The following is a 14,232-nucleotide window of genomic DNA, read 5'->3' as shown; positions in this document are numbered from 1 at the left end:
CATGTCTATTGGGAGTACATTTAGGCACCTCATCTTTTATATCACCAGACTTCTTCAGAATTACTCTTCATCCTCAGAAGAGGGTCATGCTTCTCTGGTATAGCTTCTCCTGCTGCTTCTTTATGACACCCTTCTGCTTGTTTCTTACCTTCTGCCTTGACTCCATGAGTCTTTATTTCCCCCTTTTCCTTGTGCCTTGCTGGAGTACCGGTTAGGAACAGATCTTTCATGCTGATGTTAGTTTAAACACAAGATTCCTCTGAGCCTTTGAGTCACTTCCTATTTTCAAGAACTGAAATTCAAAAGCCCTTACAGCGCGTAAGCATTCCTCTCTTCAGAGTTCAGTGCAAAACACTTGCACGTTTCACTGCAACCAGGTTCTCAAGTTCTGTCTCTGAATCTGAAGTTTTTACAGGGCTTTGTTCCAGGCAGATTTTATTCTCTCATTTCCTCAGCTTTTCTGGATTTCTGTAGGTGTGCTTGAATCTGAGTCACCAGGAGTTTCAGAACTAAGCTATAGGCTCACACAAAAATCAGGTGTAACTGTGAAGCGTAGTGGCATGAAATGCTGAAGCAATTCCTACTGTAAACTCAGGATTACACTGTTATCCTTGAAGTTTCCTTATTAGCATTTGAAAACACAAATGTATTTAAAAAGAGGGGCAGGGGCTGCTGTTGCTGTCAGCATAAAACATGCAATTACAACAAAGTCTGCTTGCTTCTCTCTCCTTCCAACACAGCTACATGCCTGTACAGCTGTTGGTGTGGGTCTTCAGAGCATGAAACCGTGGTTTACGTGGCTATAAAATCACACCCTCTATGTCCATAAATGACTGAGGCCACGGTGTCGATCTTTCCACTTCACTTTCACACTAGTGACCGTTTGTCATCTTCTGTCCCAAAGCAGATTCACTTTTACAGTCCTTATGTATTGTTTCAGACATAAAGTTTTCTGCTGCCTTTATCTTTCTTCCATTTATACAGCCAATTTCACCTAAGGCAACTTAAATAGCACTGAGCCTTTTTGAAATTCTCATCGTAAAGGACTAAAATCAAACTCCCTGCATGTGTCGTCCTCTTATTTTTTTTTAATGTGTAAGTGTCATAATGATGATTTGTAAAAGTCATTTCAGTGAACACTTAAACACTGTGAAACTATTTTATTGAGATTGTTAGTTCCCTGAAACAGAGATGGTGTTCTTTTCCTGTCTGACAGCAAAACAGAAGATCTGTGCTCAGCGAGTGACAATGAAAGAATTCGTATTTCAGTATAATTTCTTCTCTCTTTCTGCAGCCCCAGGCTGTCCAAACTTCCTGGATTAGTTTTGAAAGATGGAAGCACGTTTCTGGACAAGGTAATGTACTGATGGTTAGAATTTTCTTGCCATGCAAAAAGCCAACGGACAGAGTAGGGGCTTGCACTACAGGAGCAATACTATCATGCTGACTCATCGCCAAGGTTTCTGTGTGTACTGTTACCAGCCATGATGTAGAGCAGAACATTTCCAAACCAAATGTTAGCTGCAACTCTGAGGCTTTCAGTCTTCAGAGGTAGCTTTTTAAAATATCCTTTTAAAATGCAGAAACCATCAGTTTGAATATTTTCCTGTTTCATTGAGCTACATAAATAACAGTACTTTACCTTTGTAGAGTGCCTCTTATTCAACAGCCTCGCTTTTATGACGGTAAAGCTTCATAGCTAACTTGTAAATGAGGTTGATATCATCCCCCTTTTTTAGACAGGAAAGCTACAAGTGAATGGTTTCCCCATGGGAGGTTTCTTACAGAAGAAAAGCTTTGGCTTCGTGTGTTCTGCCACTGGACGTAGCAGGGAGGATTTCATCTCCAGCCTCCTAAATTCTAAGACACAGGACTGACTCGACTATTAGAGACATTTTTTTTTTTCTTTTTTTTCCCTTCTTTTCATTACAGTAGTTTTATAATGAGAATTTATCTGGGCTTCAACCGAAACTAGGCACTGCAGCATCCAGCTTGATCTGCCATAGGGGAACAATGAACACAAAAATATGTCAGATGCTAGTAAAATAGGCAGATATTTTTCAAATATGTACAGCAATAGCTATTGGTAGAGAAAATACTCTTCTAACAGACTGTTCTCCAACTACATGAGCATGAAAGGAAAATGGTAATAATAGTCCCTTTTGTAGGGGACTTCTGGGCTGATCTGGTTCTTACAGGCAAGAAAACTGAAGGTCATAGATTTGAGACCTGAGTTTTCTTCTCATTGGAGACAAAAGAAACTATATAGGCAGTACTTTCTGTAAGTAAAATAGTATTAGCTCTCTTCAGAGCATGTGCTGGCTGAGAAACACAGAGTTACAGACACTCTGTGGCAGGAATGGAGTTACCTAGTTTAAATTTGCTTCTCCTGAACTCCATCTTTAGTCTCAGAGCCTTTGAATTCTGTTCTATCTGAAGAACAAATAGGCTGTCAGTATATTTTGTAAGTGAGGTATTTACATTTCTTTGGTGCTCCTGCAGTGCGTGCTCAGGAGAATCTTCAAACTTGCGCAGGGTCAATGGAAAACGTGTGTTAAAAATTCAAAGGCAGCATCTCATACCTTCACCTTGACCATCGTAGCTGCTTGGAATGGTAAATACTTTGACCCATGCTGGAAAAAGGCAAGGGAAGGAGTCAAAGGCAGATGTTTTATCATGTCGGGTGGACGTTCTGTTATAGCACTCTCCGGATGACAGTTATAAAACTTACGTGCAGGAGAGGCATTGAAATTTGCTGCGATCTAGTTTTAATCATTTTGAACTCCCTTGAGATGAGGTTAGGAGACTTCTGCCACTAGATGTAATTGCTCATTCGTTATTAGTTGGCAGGTGCACTGTAATTATTAAGAATTGGATTCAGTTTTTAATTCTATCAGACTGAAGTTGGCTTAGACCGCATGCTTTGGGACAAGCAAAAGAAGCATTTGTGAGAGAAGGAAGAGCGTGGAAGGTTGCTACCTCGTGAGGTAGGCTAGGATTAGAGTTGAGAATATTTTTCTTTGCTCTTTTCCATGCGTAGTGTGGAAGAATGTCACTTTTCATTTGAAAGAAGTTTCCAGTGTCACCTCTGGAAAAAAGAGAAAATAGAGGACTAGAGATCCAATAGAGATAAATAGAACAAAAGTGCCATGTGGAGCCTAGATCCCTGGTGGGTGTTTCATCAAGTGCCCTAAGATAGGGATTCATCTCCCACAAAACCAATTGCAGAAGATTTGCTTATAATGAATGATGTCTGGAAGGGGAATAAATACAATGTAGGATAGGGCTGGAAATTGCCCATGATAAACAAAAGGTTTTGAAAGTGCAAAATTCACTGGATTGGAGTAATGGTGTTGTGTTTTTGTGTCTTTTTTGTTTGATGTGCTTTTCTCACAGGAGCTGAAGGAGTGCTCTGGCCATGTGTTTGTGGATTCTGTGCCAGAGTTCTGTTTGCCAGAGGTAAGTTAATTCAAAGCCTTACTTAAAAATCAGTTAGTGTGTGAGAAATTTGCTTAATTATTGTTATTAGCAGATTCCTGCTAATTTATTATGACTCTGTAAATAGTAGTACTAAAACCCCTGTGGTCGGGTTAAGGTACCTCTAGTATCTATGACACTGGAAAAAAGATGGAAACATCCCTTTTCTACAATGGTTTGCTATGATCTGGAAGGTCTTCTTAAGCAGAACCACATCTCACAAAAGAATAAGAAAGGCTTAACTGTCCTTGTTATGGGCTCTCCAAAGGCAATGTAACTGATCCAGACTAGATTATGTCAGAAAACAAGTGCTGATCTGGATAAGGCAGTGAATGAAGAGGAGGAAAGTCTCTGACCAGGGCTGCATGGCCTGCCTTTTGGAGCTGCACTGAGAGGCCTGTGGTTAAGCCACTGTTTGGTGCTGCAGGGCTGCAGTCAGACCTGCTGTTCCTGCCTGCAGCAAATTTGGGTTACAGAGTTTCACTGCATTTTGTGCTATTCATCAGTGCCACTTTGAGAAAAGAACTGTACCTTCATATCTGCATAGACATAGCTGTGCAAGCTGCTGCTGCTTAGGTTGGTTTGGCCAAGAATACGTGTCAATTTAAAAAAAAAAAAAAAGAGAGAGGAAAGCAAGACTATTGAAAGTGTTTGGATAACTGGGTTTACCTCTCTGTAGGAGAGCTGAAAGAATGCAAAGGTGAGCAAAGAGTGGTGAGGATGAATGATGGTGAATAGTCTGAGAACAGTATCCTCTTTCCTCAGCTGTGTTCAGGCTGTGATAGCATCAGTTCTTTCATTTCATGTTGGGATTGCTTTTGGGCAGGGATTTTTTTCTCCTTTCTGCCCGGTCTTGTTGATGTGAGCTGCAAATCTGTCTTGGAAGATTGCTGCCAGCTTTCTAGGGTACTAGCAATGGGATTTATGCCTGTTGATACCATGAAACCCACCTCTTGGAGCTTCTGGCTCTTGTAATCTTGATTCTTCAAAGTAAGGTGGCAGCTCTGGTACTGGTTTTGGGAAACAGTGTCGGCAGTTCTCTGTGCAATTGCTGTTTCCCCCAGCAGGAAGAAATATAACCTAATCACCAAAACAACCCAAAATGAAACAAATGGGAAAAAAAAAAACAACACAACAATAATTCTGCATTCTTTTGTGCTTTTTGATTAATGTCCTGGAGAAGAGCAGGGATGTAGAAAGCGCCATTATGTCCCAGATTTAGGGAGGGTTGGAGTGCACTTTCTGGATTCCCATTGGAACTGAGGCCATAAACAGGAACAATTACCTACTGGGATTTAGGGTGCTTCAGCTCACCACTCTGGTTACTTTATTTGGCTGGAAAATACCCCCATCTGTAGCTGGAAATATGACTGATGGGGACCTGCAGCTCCATTATGCCAATGCCATCACTGAATGTAACTGTTTTCCAGCAGTCCTTGTGACTAGAAGATAGCAACCAGCTGCACATGTCACCATTTCAGGGGCTGTGCAAATAGCCTCTCAAATGCTTCAGTTCCCCAGGTTCCCAGCAGATGCCAAGTCCTCTCTGCAAGCACTAGGAACAGATCTGCTAGTGATACACAGCGCACATCACCAGCTTGACAGGCTCCCCTGTCTGCAGGAGCATTTCCAGCAGACACATCAGCAAAGTAGAAACGTTGCTAGTGTTTGACAACACAGAATAAGAAGGAGCTTGCGTGAAAGAGGCTTTGTCTTTTTCTCGTTCCACACCGCTACTTTTGAAGAAAGTTGTCTGCAAAAGCGGTTAGTTTAAGAATCACGCTATCACTTCCAGGAACACCATTGCCAAAGAAAGCCAAATTTTGAATGTAGTCCAGAAGCCACAAGGTGATAAGAGGCTGTCTCAGCAGCAGAGTACACTTCCACATGTCAGAGTGCAGAGTGCTGCCCTTTCTTTGCTTGGCAACCTTCTAGTCTCTCTCACTTCACATTCAAGAAACATTTTTAAATCTCTTCTCTTCATAGGCACTTTTACTGAGATTGCTGCGAATCCCAGGGAAGATTTTACTTTGTTTTGGTTTTTACACCCTTTTCATCCTATTAGTAAATGCTTCTGGGATGCTGAGATATGGGACACTTAAGCTTGGAAAGTGATAGTCTGCATCCTCCACCTCCCCGTGGCTTGCTGGGCTGGGATTCAGCTCAGGCCTGGAGCGACTCTCCATTTGATTCTGTGTAGCCTGGACACAGCTGAAAACCAAACTGGGAAGGACCAGCTTGGTAGGAGCAGGCAGCAGCAGACTCTTTGATAACCATGTAGTGTATTTCTGCCAGGCAAGCTCTCTAAAATAAAAGGTGTCCGGTCATGAATTGGAGGGTCATGTTTACCTACTGTACTTAGATTGGAGATCATGGCTCTAAAATCATCTGTGATCATGGATTGAAACCGTGAACGCTTGGTTGTGAGTTAAGCAGCTTGTCACCAGAGCACTGTGTCAGCCCTCTGAAAAGACAAGTGACCTACTTTCTTGCCATTTCTATTCAAATTGCTGGACCAAGCCTTGTAATCAGATAATACGTGCTTGATGACTGTTGGATTCCATTAGCTGCTCTATAATAACTGAGTTAGAGGTCATATATCTTGTAAATTTCTGGCTTGACACCATTTGTGTTATAGCATTACCAGTAAATATTTCTAATTAAAATTCCTTTAACAATGTGTGAAATCTTCTGCTTTCGCTCTCTGAACTGCTGTCTTAACTGTCACTTCAAAACAAATTGGACCCACCCATCTGTTTTGTGGTATCATATGAGCGAGCTTAATCTCTAGCTGTAGAAAATGTGAATGATAAAGATGCCGAGCATTTAGTCTGGGAAAATATATATAAATTATTGTAAGCATATGAATAAATGCAACGTACATTGATCTCTTTCCTAGGGTACAGTACCATATGCAGCATAAAAAGTACGAGACCCGCTGATAAATTGCTAGTGCAGAAGTTATGGTGGTTGGACAGCCATCATTCCTCACTGAGGAAGTGCACCCATCAGTTCTTTGATAAAAGTGTAATGATAATGCTTCCCCTAACGGCAGCCATTTCATTACACAGAAGACAGACAAACCCAGGACATGGTTTCCTTTTTAGATCTGAAAAGGGAATAATTTTAGAGAGCCTTTTAGTGAATCTTGTTTATTTAAAGGAAACGTTAATCTTTGCAGCTAACATATGCACCCTCCCATTATTATTTTTTATTTTTAAGCTGCTTGCTTCTCTGCAACATTAAGTTTAAGAAAAAAAAAACAACAAAGTTTTTCTGTCATTGCTTAAACTGCATGCAGGAGTTACATGTTGCTGATCTCCTTCCTCTGTTTTCAGACTGAGCTGCTTGACCTCTCCACAGTGGATGTAATCTTGATCTCAAACTATCACTGCATGATGGCGTTGCCCTATATCACAGAGTACACAGGATTCACTGGAACAGTGTATGCCACTGAGCCCACTGTTCAAATTGGCAGGTAAAAAGCCCCTTGATATTCTCTGCTCCTCTTTCATCACTGCTGAGGAAAAGGTGTAAAGGATAATATGGGTAGAGGAGCGGTGTCTAATGTTCCGAAGAGGCTCTTAGGCAGTAGCTGAATACCAGCCAAGTCCTTAGTGCTGAAAACGTGTTAACTCAGTGTTTCCCAAACTCTGGAACTGTCTGTCATTTACAGCAGATGTTTTGTGTTGAGTCCAGGCAGATGTTGGATAGTAGATCCTGGGTGGACTGAGACACCTTGAGCAGCAGTTACTGTATAGGCTGCTTCAGACCTTCAAGAACCATGAATCAAAGATCTTTCCTGCCCTCTCTGCTTCCCTTAAACAAAAGAGAAGTCACCAATATGTTAATAAATGCTTTTAAGATTATTGCTTTGTAGTTTTTCAGTATTTGAGATCCATACCAGTCTTCACACCATGGAAGGGAATTCAAGCTGGCTTCGTTTCAAATGACAATTGAGATTCTCTCAAAAGCTCTTAGCTCTAAAGAGAAGCACAAAGAAAAACAGCAAGAAAGAACAAGCAAAGAAATACAAGACAAGTAGAAAATGCAAGGTGTTCCAATGCTGTCAAAACCTTAGTATTTGGTCATCTAATTTGGTAGTACTTTCTTCCTAAGTTTGTTGATTGGATAGATCAATTCCAGCAAGCAGAGGCTGCAGGTTTCTTCCTGGATGTGTCTAACTGGAGTTGTGCTGTGTGCATTTCTCATGCACTGCAGCTGCCGTGTTCAATAATTAGAAATCAGATCAGGCTGTGGTTTCTGAACTTCTGCTGTAAGCACTTTAGGCCAGGAACCTTTGTCTATTAAAGGTCCTATGCAAACTTTCCACACCAGAATAATTCTCCCTTTGTGTAAAAACAAAAACTAAAGACCCTTGAAAGAGAAAGGAATTATGTAAATATGAACTAGTAGTAGATCTCTGGGCTCTTCCTGGCCCATAGCTGAAGGTAACGAGCACAGTCTTGTTAGAAGGTTGACTCTGGTATGGTTCTCACCATCCCAGGTAATTCTTCTACTATTCTTCTGCAGTTAAATCTGTCATTTCCTGCCTTCAAAGGAAAGCATGCATACAATTGCAAGTGCTGTTTAGTTTTGGGTAGTGAAATCCATATTAACAGTTTTTAATGACTGACATATTTTTCTGTGCCAACTACTGTATTGTGCACTTGTAGATGAGGAGGGTTCCCTCTGACAATGTGCTTGACTTCTCAAAGTGGTGAACAGACAGACATCACCTGACAAGTTTTCTTTATATATTTTGTCTCATTCCTTATGGCAAGCAGGCAGTAATGTAGAAATCATCTTGCATAGCAGGAGAGATCTGGGAGTTCCTCTTGCCCTTCTCCTTTCCAAATAATCCTGATCCTTTTAGTGTCATGGTCAGATAGAACAGGACTAGCTGAAATTTGATGTACTCAGCAGGAAAACAGGCGTAGCACTGCTAATTGCTGCAATGCCTCTGGAGGAAGAAGCCCTCTTTAAAACTGCTTGATAGCATTACAATTCGTGTGATGTTTTGGAAGGATTTGGGACAAATCTTTCCAGGTTATGTCTTACCTGAAAGGCTGCAATACCAGTAACTTAGTTATTGTGTCGTTTCAGACTTCTCATGGAAGAACTGGTGAATTCCATTGAACGTGTGCCAAAGGCTCAGTCTGCCTCCACGTGGAAGAACAAGGAGGTACAGAGGTGAGGAACAAGCCATCTGGGGAGGGTGACTGACTTAAAACACTAAAACTCTAACCAAGCTTTAGAATTAAGTGTAAAGGTTGGTCAGCTGCCACCATTTGAGGTTTGATTTGCTAATGCCACTGAGCTGCAAAAACAGTTAAGTGCTGTACAAAAACTACACAAGCTTGATTCCTGGAAGAGGACTTGATAAGTCATATGCCTCCCCTATCTTCCCTCACATAGTGTAGCTCCATGATGGTAGATAAAAATGGCAGACTTTTGTGCTAGCATCATAAGAAGTTGATGAAATTAGCAAGCTGTTTAAAAATATTCCAATACAATATTACGAAGTTTAATTTAAACTGATATTTACTTTCATGTTTGCCAAAATGCTAAGGAAGTCAAGACAACGAACTGCTAGAAGTCACTGGGAGCAAAGCACAGTGCAGTGCCACCTTTCTTCACAGGCTGTAACCTCTTTCACACTTGCACAACAGAAGGGGGTTTTTTTGTTGGTTTTTTTTTTCCACTGTTTTAAAGTTTAGAAACAAATTGAAGGTTTAATTGGAAACTCTACCTCTGTTACTCCATCAATATACAAATCAAGGTTGCTCAAAATTGAGATTTGAAGCGTTCAAAGTTCTGCCTCTAGAATTTTGGAAGTGTTTGTAATCCAAAACTTTTCCTAATAGTTTACTAACTGCAGCTAATGCTTTTCTTGGAAGTGAAGATAACTTCAGGTGCACAATATGTTCTATAGAGGAAATAGTTTTGTTGCTAGTGCATTTTAAATACAGACGTGGTTAAAGTTATTTTTAAATGCTGCTTTGTGCATTTTAATTGATCTTATTTTCTATTCTTAATGTGGCTTGATTTAAGAGTTTACTAAAAGTGAATTATTTCCTAAGCTGTAAAAGTAGTTTTGTCATCTTCTAATATCACAGAGCAAGGAAATTAAAAATCCAAATTAACATATGTTTAGCTATATAACATACTCCCCTACTGAGCACAGGAGCAGTCTTATCTCAGCAGAGTAACTCGCTTTTCTGAAGAAGGGAAACAAAATGAAGATGTGAAACAAAACTAAAGATGATAAGGTCGATAAGGATTTTGTGCTGGTTGAGGTACACTCATCAGAGTGGTGTTTTTTAATTTAGAAGTCCGCTGGCCTGACTAGAATGACTCCTGAGGCTCACAGTTACGTGATGAAAGAGAGCTGGAGCCATTATTCTCGTCACACTAGTGCCTGTGTTTTGTATGCATGGTTTAAAGGAGGATCATATATCTTAGAGCTCATTTAATGTCACTTTCCTGGTGGTCGTATTTTAGAAAAAGTGCTGGCTAGCACTTTACACGCTGTTGACTATTCCACAAGTGAACTCAGAGATGTGATCTTTGTTCTGATTTGACTGCTACAGAATAAGTATTTTTTTTGTCTCCCTTTGCTGGGGAAGTACCCTAGCATCCACGGTTCCTCCTTTCTGCTATCAAGTAGCTGTATTAATGAGGTACCAATGGAAGTGAGAGGAAAGTGCAAGAGCCCACCCCCCAGGAGAGACTGGACCCACCCTTCTGTCCCACTTACAGGACCTCTGCTGAGCACATAGCACTGCTACAGAACAATGTCTTGCAGGGAACCTCAATCAGATGTCAGGTCCCCCAACTCTTAGAGGTAAAATGTACACTTTTTCCATATACAATCTAGAGGCAGAGCAAAGAAACGATACGATAAGGGAGATAACCAAATGTAACTGGCAGCCCTGCAGCTGTTATAAATCTTCCTATTCTAAACCCAGCCTTGAGGCTGGTATGAACCAGTGGTGTCTGTGGGCTAGAACAGGCCAAATCTGAATTCTCTTTCCAACTGAGCCCTGCCTGTACTCTGAGGTTTCCTCTCTTCACCTCCCTATGCCTTTGTAAAATGGAACTTCTACCCACCATAATGGCTAACAGGGGCTTAATTAATGTTTGCAAAATGTTTTGAGATTCCTGATGGCAAGTGTCATGCAAGCATTTATGGAACTGATTATTACAGCATGTGAGCAAACATCCACAGATCCACAAATTAATACCTGGCTAATGGCACATGCAGGGTTAGACTGACATCCATTATTTAAGAAAATATGATCCTTGGTGTATTTTTTTTAAATTCTTGGCTGTTGCTTGAACAAAGTACTTATTACTTCCGAGTCTAACTTTAATTTTTCAGGCTGATCAATCATCATTACTGCTTTGCAGTTCAGCTAGTTCTACTCTGAATAGTTAGTATAAAACACAAAGTATTATCATCTTCATTAGATTAAGCACTGAAGCATTTTAAATGCAAATGCTGTGTAAAATATAATAAGTTCATTATAGCGGCTTACATTTTTCCATTATCTGATCCAGTCTAAACTAATTGCTTAGCAAGTTCTGTTGCCATTGGTTTTTATTTGAAATGAGCAGTCTCCTGGAAGCTCTCTAGATGCTTAGGTTATTTGTCGTGCTGATTAGGATTCAGGGGGCTAAACAGGAAGTTTGCCTTATGAAAGATACTTTGGTGACTGCCTGCTTGATGTTCTCTAACATCTTTCTAAAAGTGTCTGGAAGGGCATTTCCCAAAAGAGGGTAGCAGACAACAAGGGCACTCTTCTGTTTTGGTACCAACACCCTCCTCTCCTTCCAAACAAGAACAGGTTATGTTGTATACCAGACGTTATCCTTTGCATTAAACAGGAGCAGCTGTCTCTGTGTAGATGCCCAGTGAAGAATACAAAACCCTGAGCTTCTTAAGCCTGAATTTTTTTATACTAATCATAGAATCATAGAATCAGCTAGGTTGGAAAAGACCTACAAGATCACCTAGTCCAACCATCCACCTACCACCAACAACCCCACTAAACTTAGTCTCCCAACGCTATATCTAAACGTTTCTTGAACACCTCCAGGGACGGTGACTCCACCACCTCCCTGGGCAGCCCATTCCAGCGCCTGACCACTCTTTCAGGAAAGTAGTATTTCCTAATGTCCAGCCTAAATCTCCCCTGGTGCAACTTGAAGCCATTCCCCCTCGTCCTGTCACTAGTTACAAGAGAGAAGAGGCCGACCCCCAGCTCACTACAACCTCCCTTCAGGTAGTTATAGAGAGCGATGAGGTCTCCCCTGAGCCTCCTCTTCTCCAGACTGAAATCTGGATGATCCAGTCTAATGACTGGATCGTGCTGCTTCACAATACCTCCCTGGTCATGGCTGTAGGTTGACTGTCCCTGAATCTACCCGCATACATCTGGCTGTTACGAGGTGATCCAAATAGGTTGTTACTGTAGTGTTAGTAGCTAAACTCACAACTGGAAAATATCCGCTAGGAATGCGTGCAGATTTTAGAAATGACAGGTTGAATGTGAGCAGGGGCACACCTGAGGAACCAGGAAAGAATGAAACAACTGGGGACTGGTCCCACTGGTCTCTGTTAGGAATCAGAGTATGTTTACAACAGAGCCAGAGTCAAAGCTAAGAGGAACTTGCTTCTATCACCAAGGACAATTCCCCGCTTTTCTTCATTACCTGGAGATATATTCTCCCCTTCCCAGAAGAGGAGCTCCTGAAAGCATCCAGCACTAAATGCTTCTTATGGTAGGTTAAAGGCTTTTACAGGCAATTTGCTTCAGTGCAGTGGTGGACAACTATCCACGTTGTTTGGCCTTTTGTTGCTTATGACTTCCCAAAAAAGACCTTGAACGCTTTGTTTGTTTCCTTAAGCGCAGTATGCTTTCAGCCAGCAAGTGCTGGAATTACACTTATCACACTAGACCTGTACAGCGGTCTTGGCAAGAGCTGGTCTTAATCCTTTCTTCACTATCTTAAATTATGGAGGAGTTCAGTGACCTAGTAGATATAACAATAAATTAAATTCTTTTAAACAAATTGATCAAAGAAACTTCACCAATTTCCATAAATCTTTGGAAATTGGTTTGAATTAGCCTTTGATTTAGCATTGGTTTAATATACAAAAAAAAAATTCCTATTCTTCTTTGGCATTTGGCAGCTGTGCTGCTTCCTGCCTCAGTTCATGTTGCTAAGGAAGATTTATTTCCCAGAAGTTAGCCATCTCTCTTACAGCCTGTGACATTACGGTTCACTTCTTCCCTTGACAACGCTGTCCAGCTAACTTGCAGTGTCTGTGAAGAGCAGAATGGATGGATTTTTCTTTGGTGTAAAGCATCTTAAATACTTCCGTGTAGGGGATATCAGAGTGCTCTGCAGTGTCAGCTAATGTAGTGTTGCCAGTACGCTCCGAGGGTGAGCAGGGTATCTGAGTTGAAGGCAAAGAATCTGAAGTGCAGGGACACGTGCTCCTGTAGGACAGTGGTGTCAAAACTGAGAGCAGAGCCCGTGTTTGCTCATACTCCGGTACTGGTATTTTAATCGCAAGTTTGCAGCTTACTTTTTATTTTAAAATTATTAGTTTTAGTACTGGGATATACAAAGTAGGTGCTGATGGAAGTCATCTCTACCGATTCTTGTAGTGCATTTCGTGTTGACGTGTCAGGTCAGCAAACATCCTTCATCAGTGGCAAAAATAACACCGGAGTTGTTGTAGTACCTGTACCACAGCTACTTTGAAGAAAGACCTGGATAGGAACAACAGTAAGAAAGCTGAAGGAGAGCAGTCTTTAGGGTGAGGTAAAATGGACAGTATGGTTCTGCTTCTCAACAGGCAGAAAGTCTTTGCTCCTCGCTTTGAAGCACCACACATATTTAAAAGAAAGAGGAGGAAAAGGGGAAAATCAAATATCTAGGGATATGAATGGGAATAAAAGGTGGTGGTCCATCAGGAAGTTCTGAAAATACCCTGATCCTTTTGATCTTTGCAGATTGCTGCCAGCCCCTCTGAAAGATGCAGTGGAGGTGTCTATGTGGAGGAAGTGCTACACCATGCCAGAAGTGAATGCTGCTCTCAGTAAGATCCAGCTAGTGGGATATTCCCAGAAAATTGTGAGTATCAGCAGAGCTTTCCTCAGGTCAATATTAACAGCTTCTTGCTTTCCAGCTTTTTCCCTACAAAAGCCTGAGAAATGCCCTTCCTATTCTATTTTTCTTCTAGATCCTGTGTAGCATCTAGTTACTCTGACCTGAGAAAGTAAGGCAAGATTGTATATTATTGAAATGCACCCTAGTCTGCCTCCCAGGAAGGGTTGTTGTTTGTTGAAAATGAGGAGTATCCATTTGTTTCTCCTATTCCTCAGGGGAGGCCAATTTTAAGGCATACCTGTGAATTTAGAATTGATGTCTGGCCTGCTGAGAGCTGGGAGGATGTACCAAATGAATGTATCCTCTCTGTCTGTAAGCCACATCCCCTTCTGAGTTACTGTATCTCACTTCTGGGAATCTTTTGAGTGCTTCGGCCTCTGCTTTCTTTTATAGAGCAAATTAGGGATTGTAAACAAAACCTAATGGTTCCACCTGAACTTCAAACACTCCTTTCCCAAGGTTCTCAGCTAAGGTTTGTTGCCTCTAATGCTGTTAACCGTAATCCAGTGTAGTTTGTAGGATGAACTGAACCAACAGTTCAGTAGTCTGCAATACACTCTTCTCTTATGG

General features: G+C 41.2%; 1 protein-coding gene across 2 annotated transcripts in view; it reads left to right on the top strand.

Moving 5' to 3' along the window:
* INTS9 (integrator complex subunit 9) overlaps nt 1-14,232 on the top strand; it is a 70,994-nt gene that overhangs the window by 7,783 nt on the left and 48,979 nt on the right. For both annotated transcript variants that reach the window (XM_021392400.1, XM_021392401.1), the window contains exons 3-7: nt 1,295-1,355; nt 3,397-3,459; nt 6,816-6,955; nt 8,584-8,670; nt 13,506-13,626. In XM_021392400.1, the coding sequence (XP_021248075.1) occupies nt 1,295-1,355; nt 3,397-3,459; nt 6,816-6,955; nt 8,584-8,670; nt 13,506-13,626 (472 nt within the window). The remainder of the gene's footprint in view (nt 1-1,294; nt 1,356-3,396; nt 3,460-6,815; nt 6,956-8,583; nt 8,671-13,505; nt 13,627-14,232) is intronic.

Source organism: Numida meleagris, chromosome 3 (assembly GCF_002078875.1).
Source record: "Numida meleagris isolate 19003 breed g44 Domestic line chromosome 3, NumMel1.0, whole genome shotgun sequence".
NCBI lineage: Eukaryota > Metazoa > Chordata > Aves > Galliformes > Numididae > Numida > Numida meleagris.
This window is presented reverse-complemented; position numbering and strand designations above follow the sequence as displayed.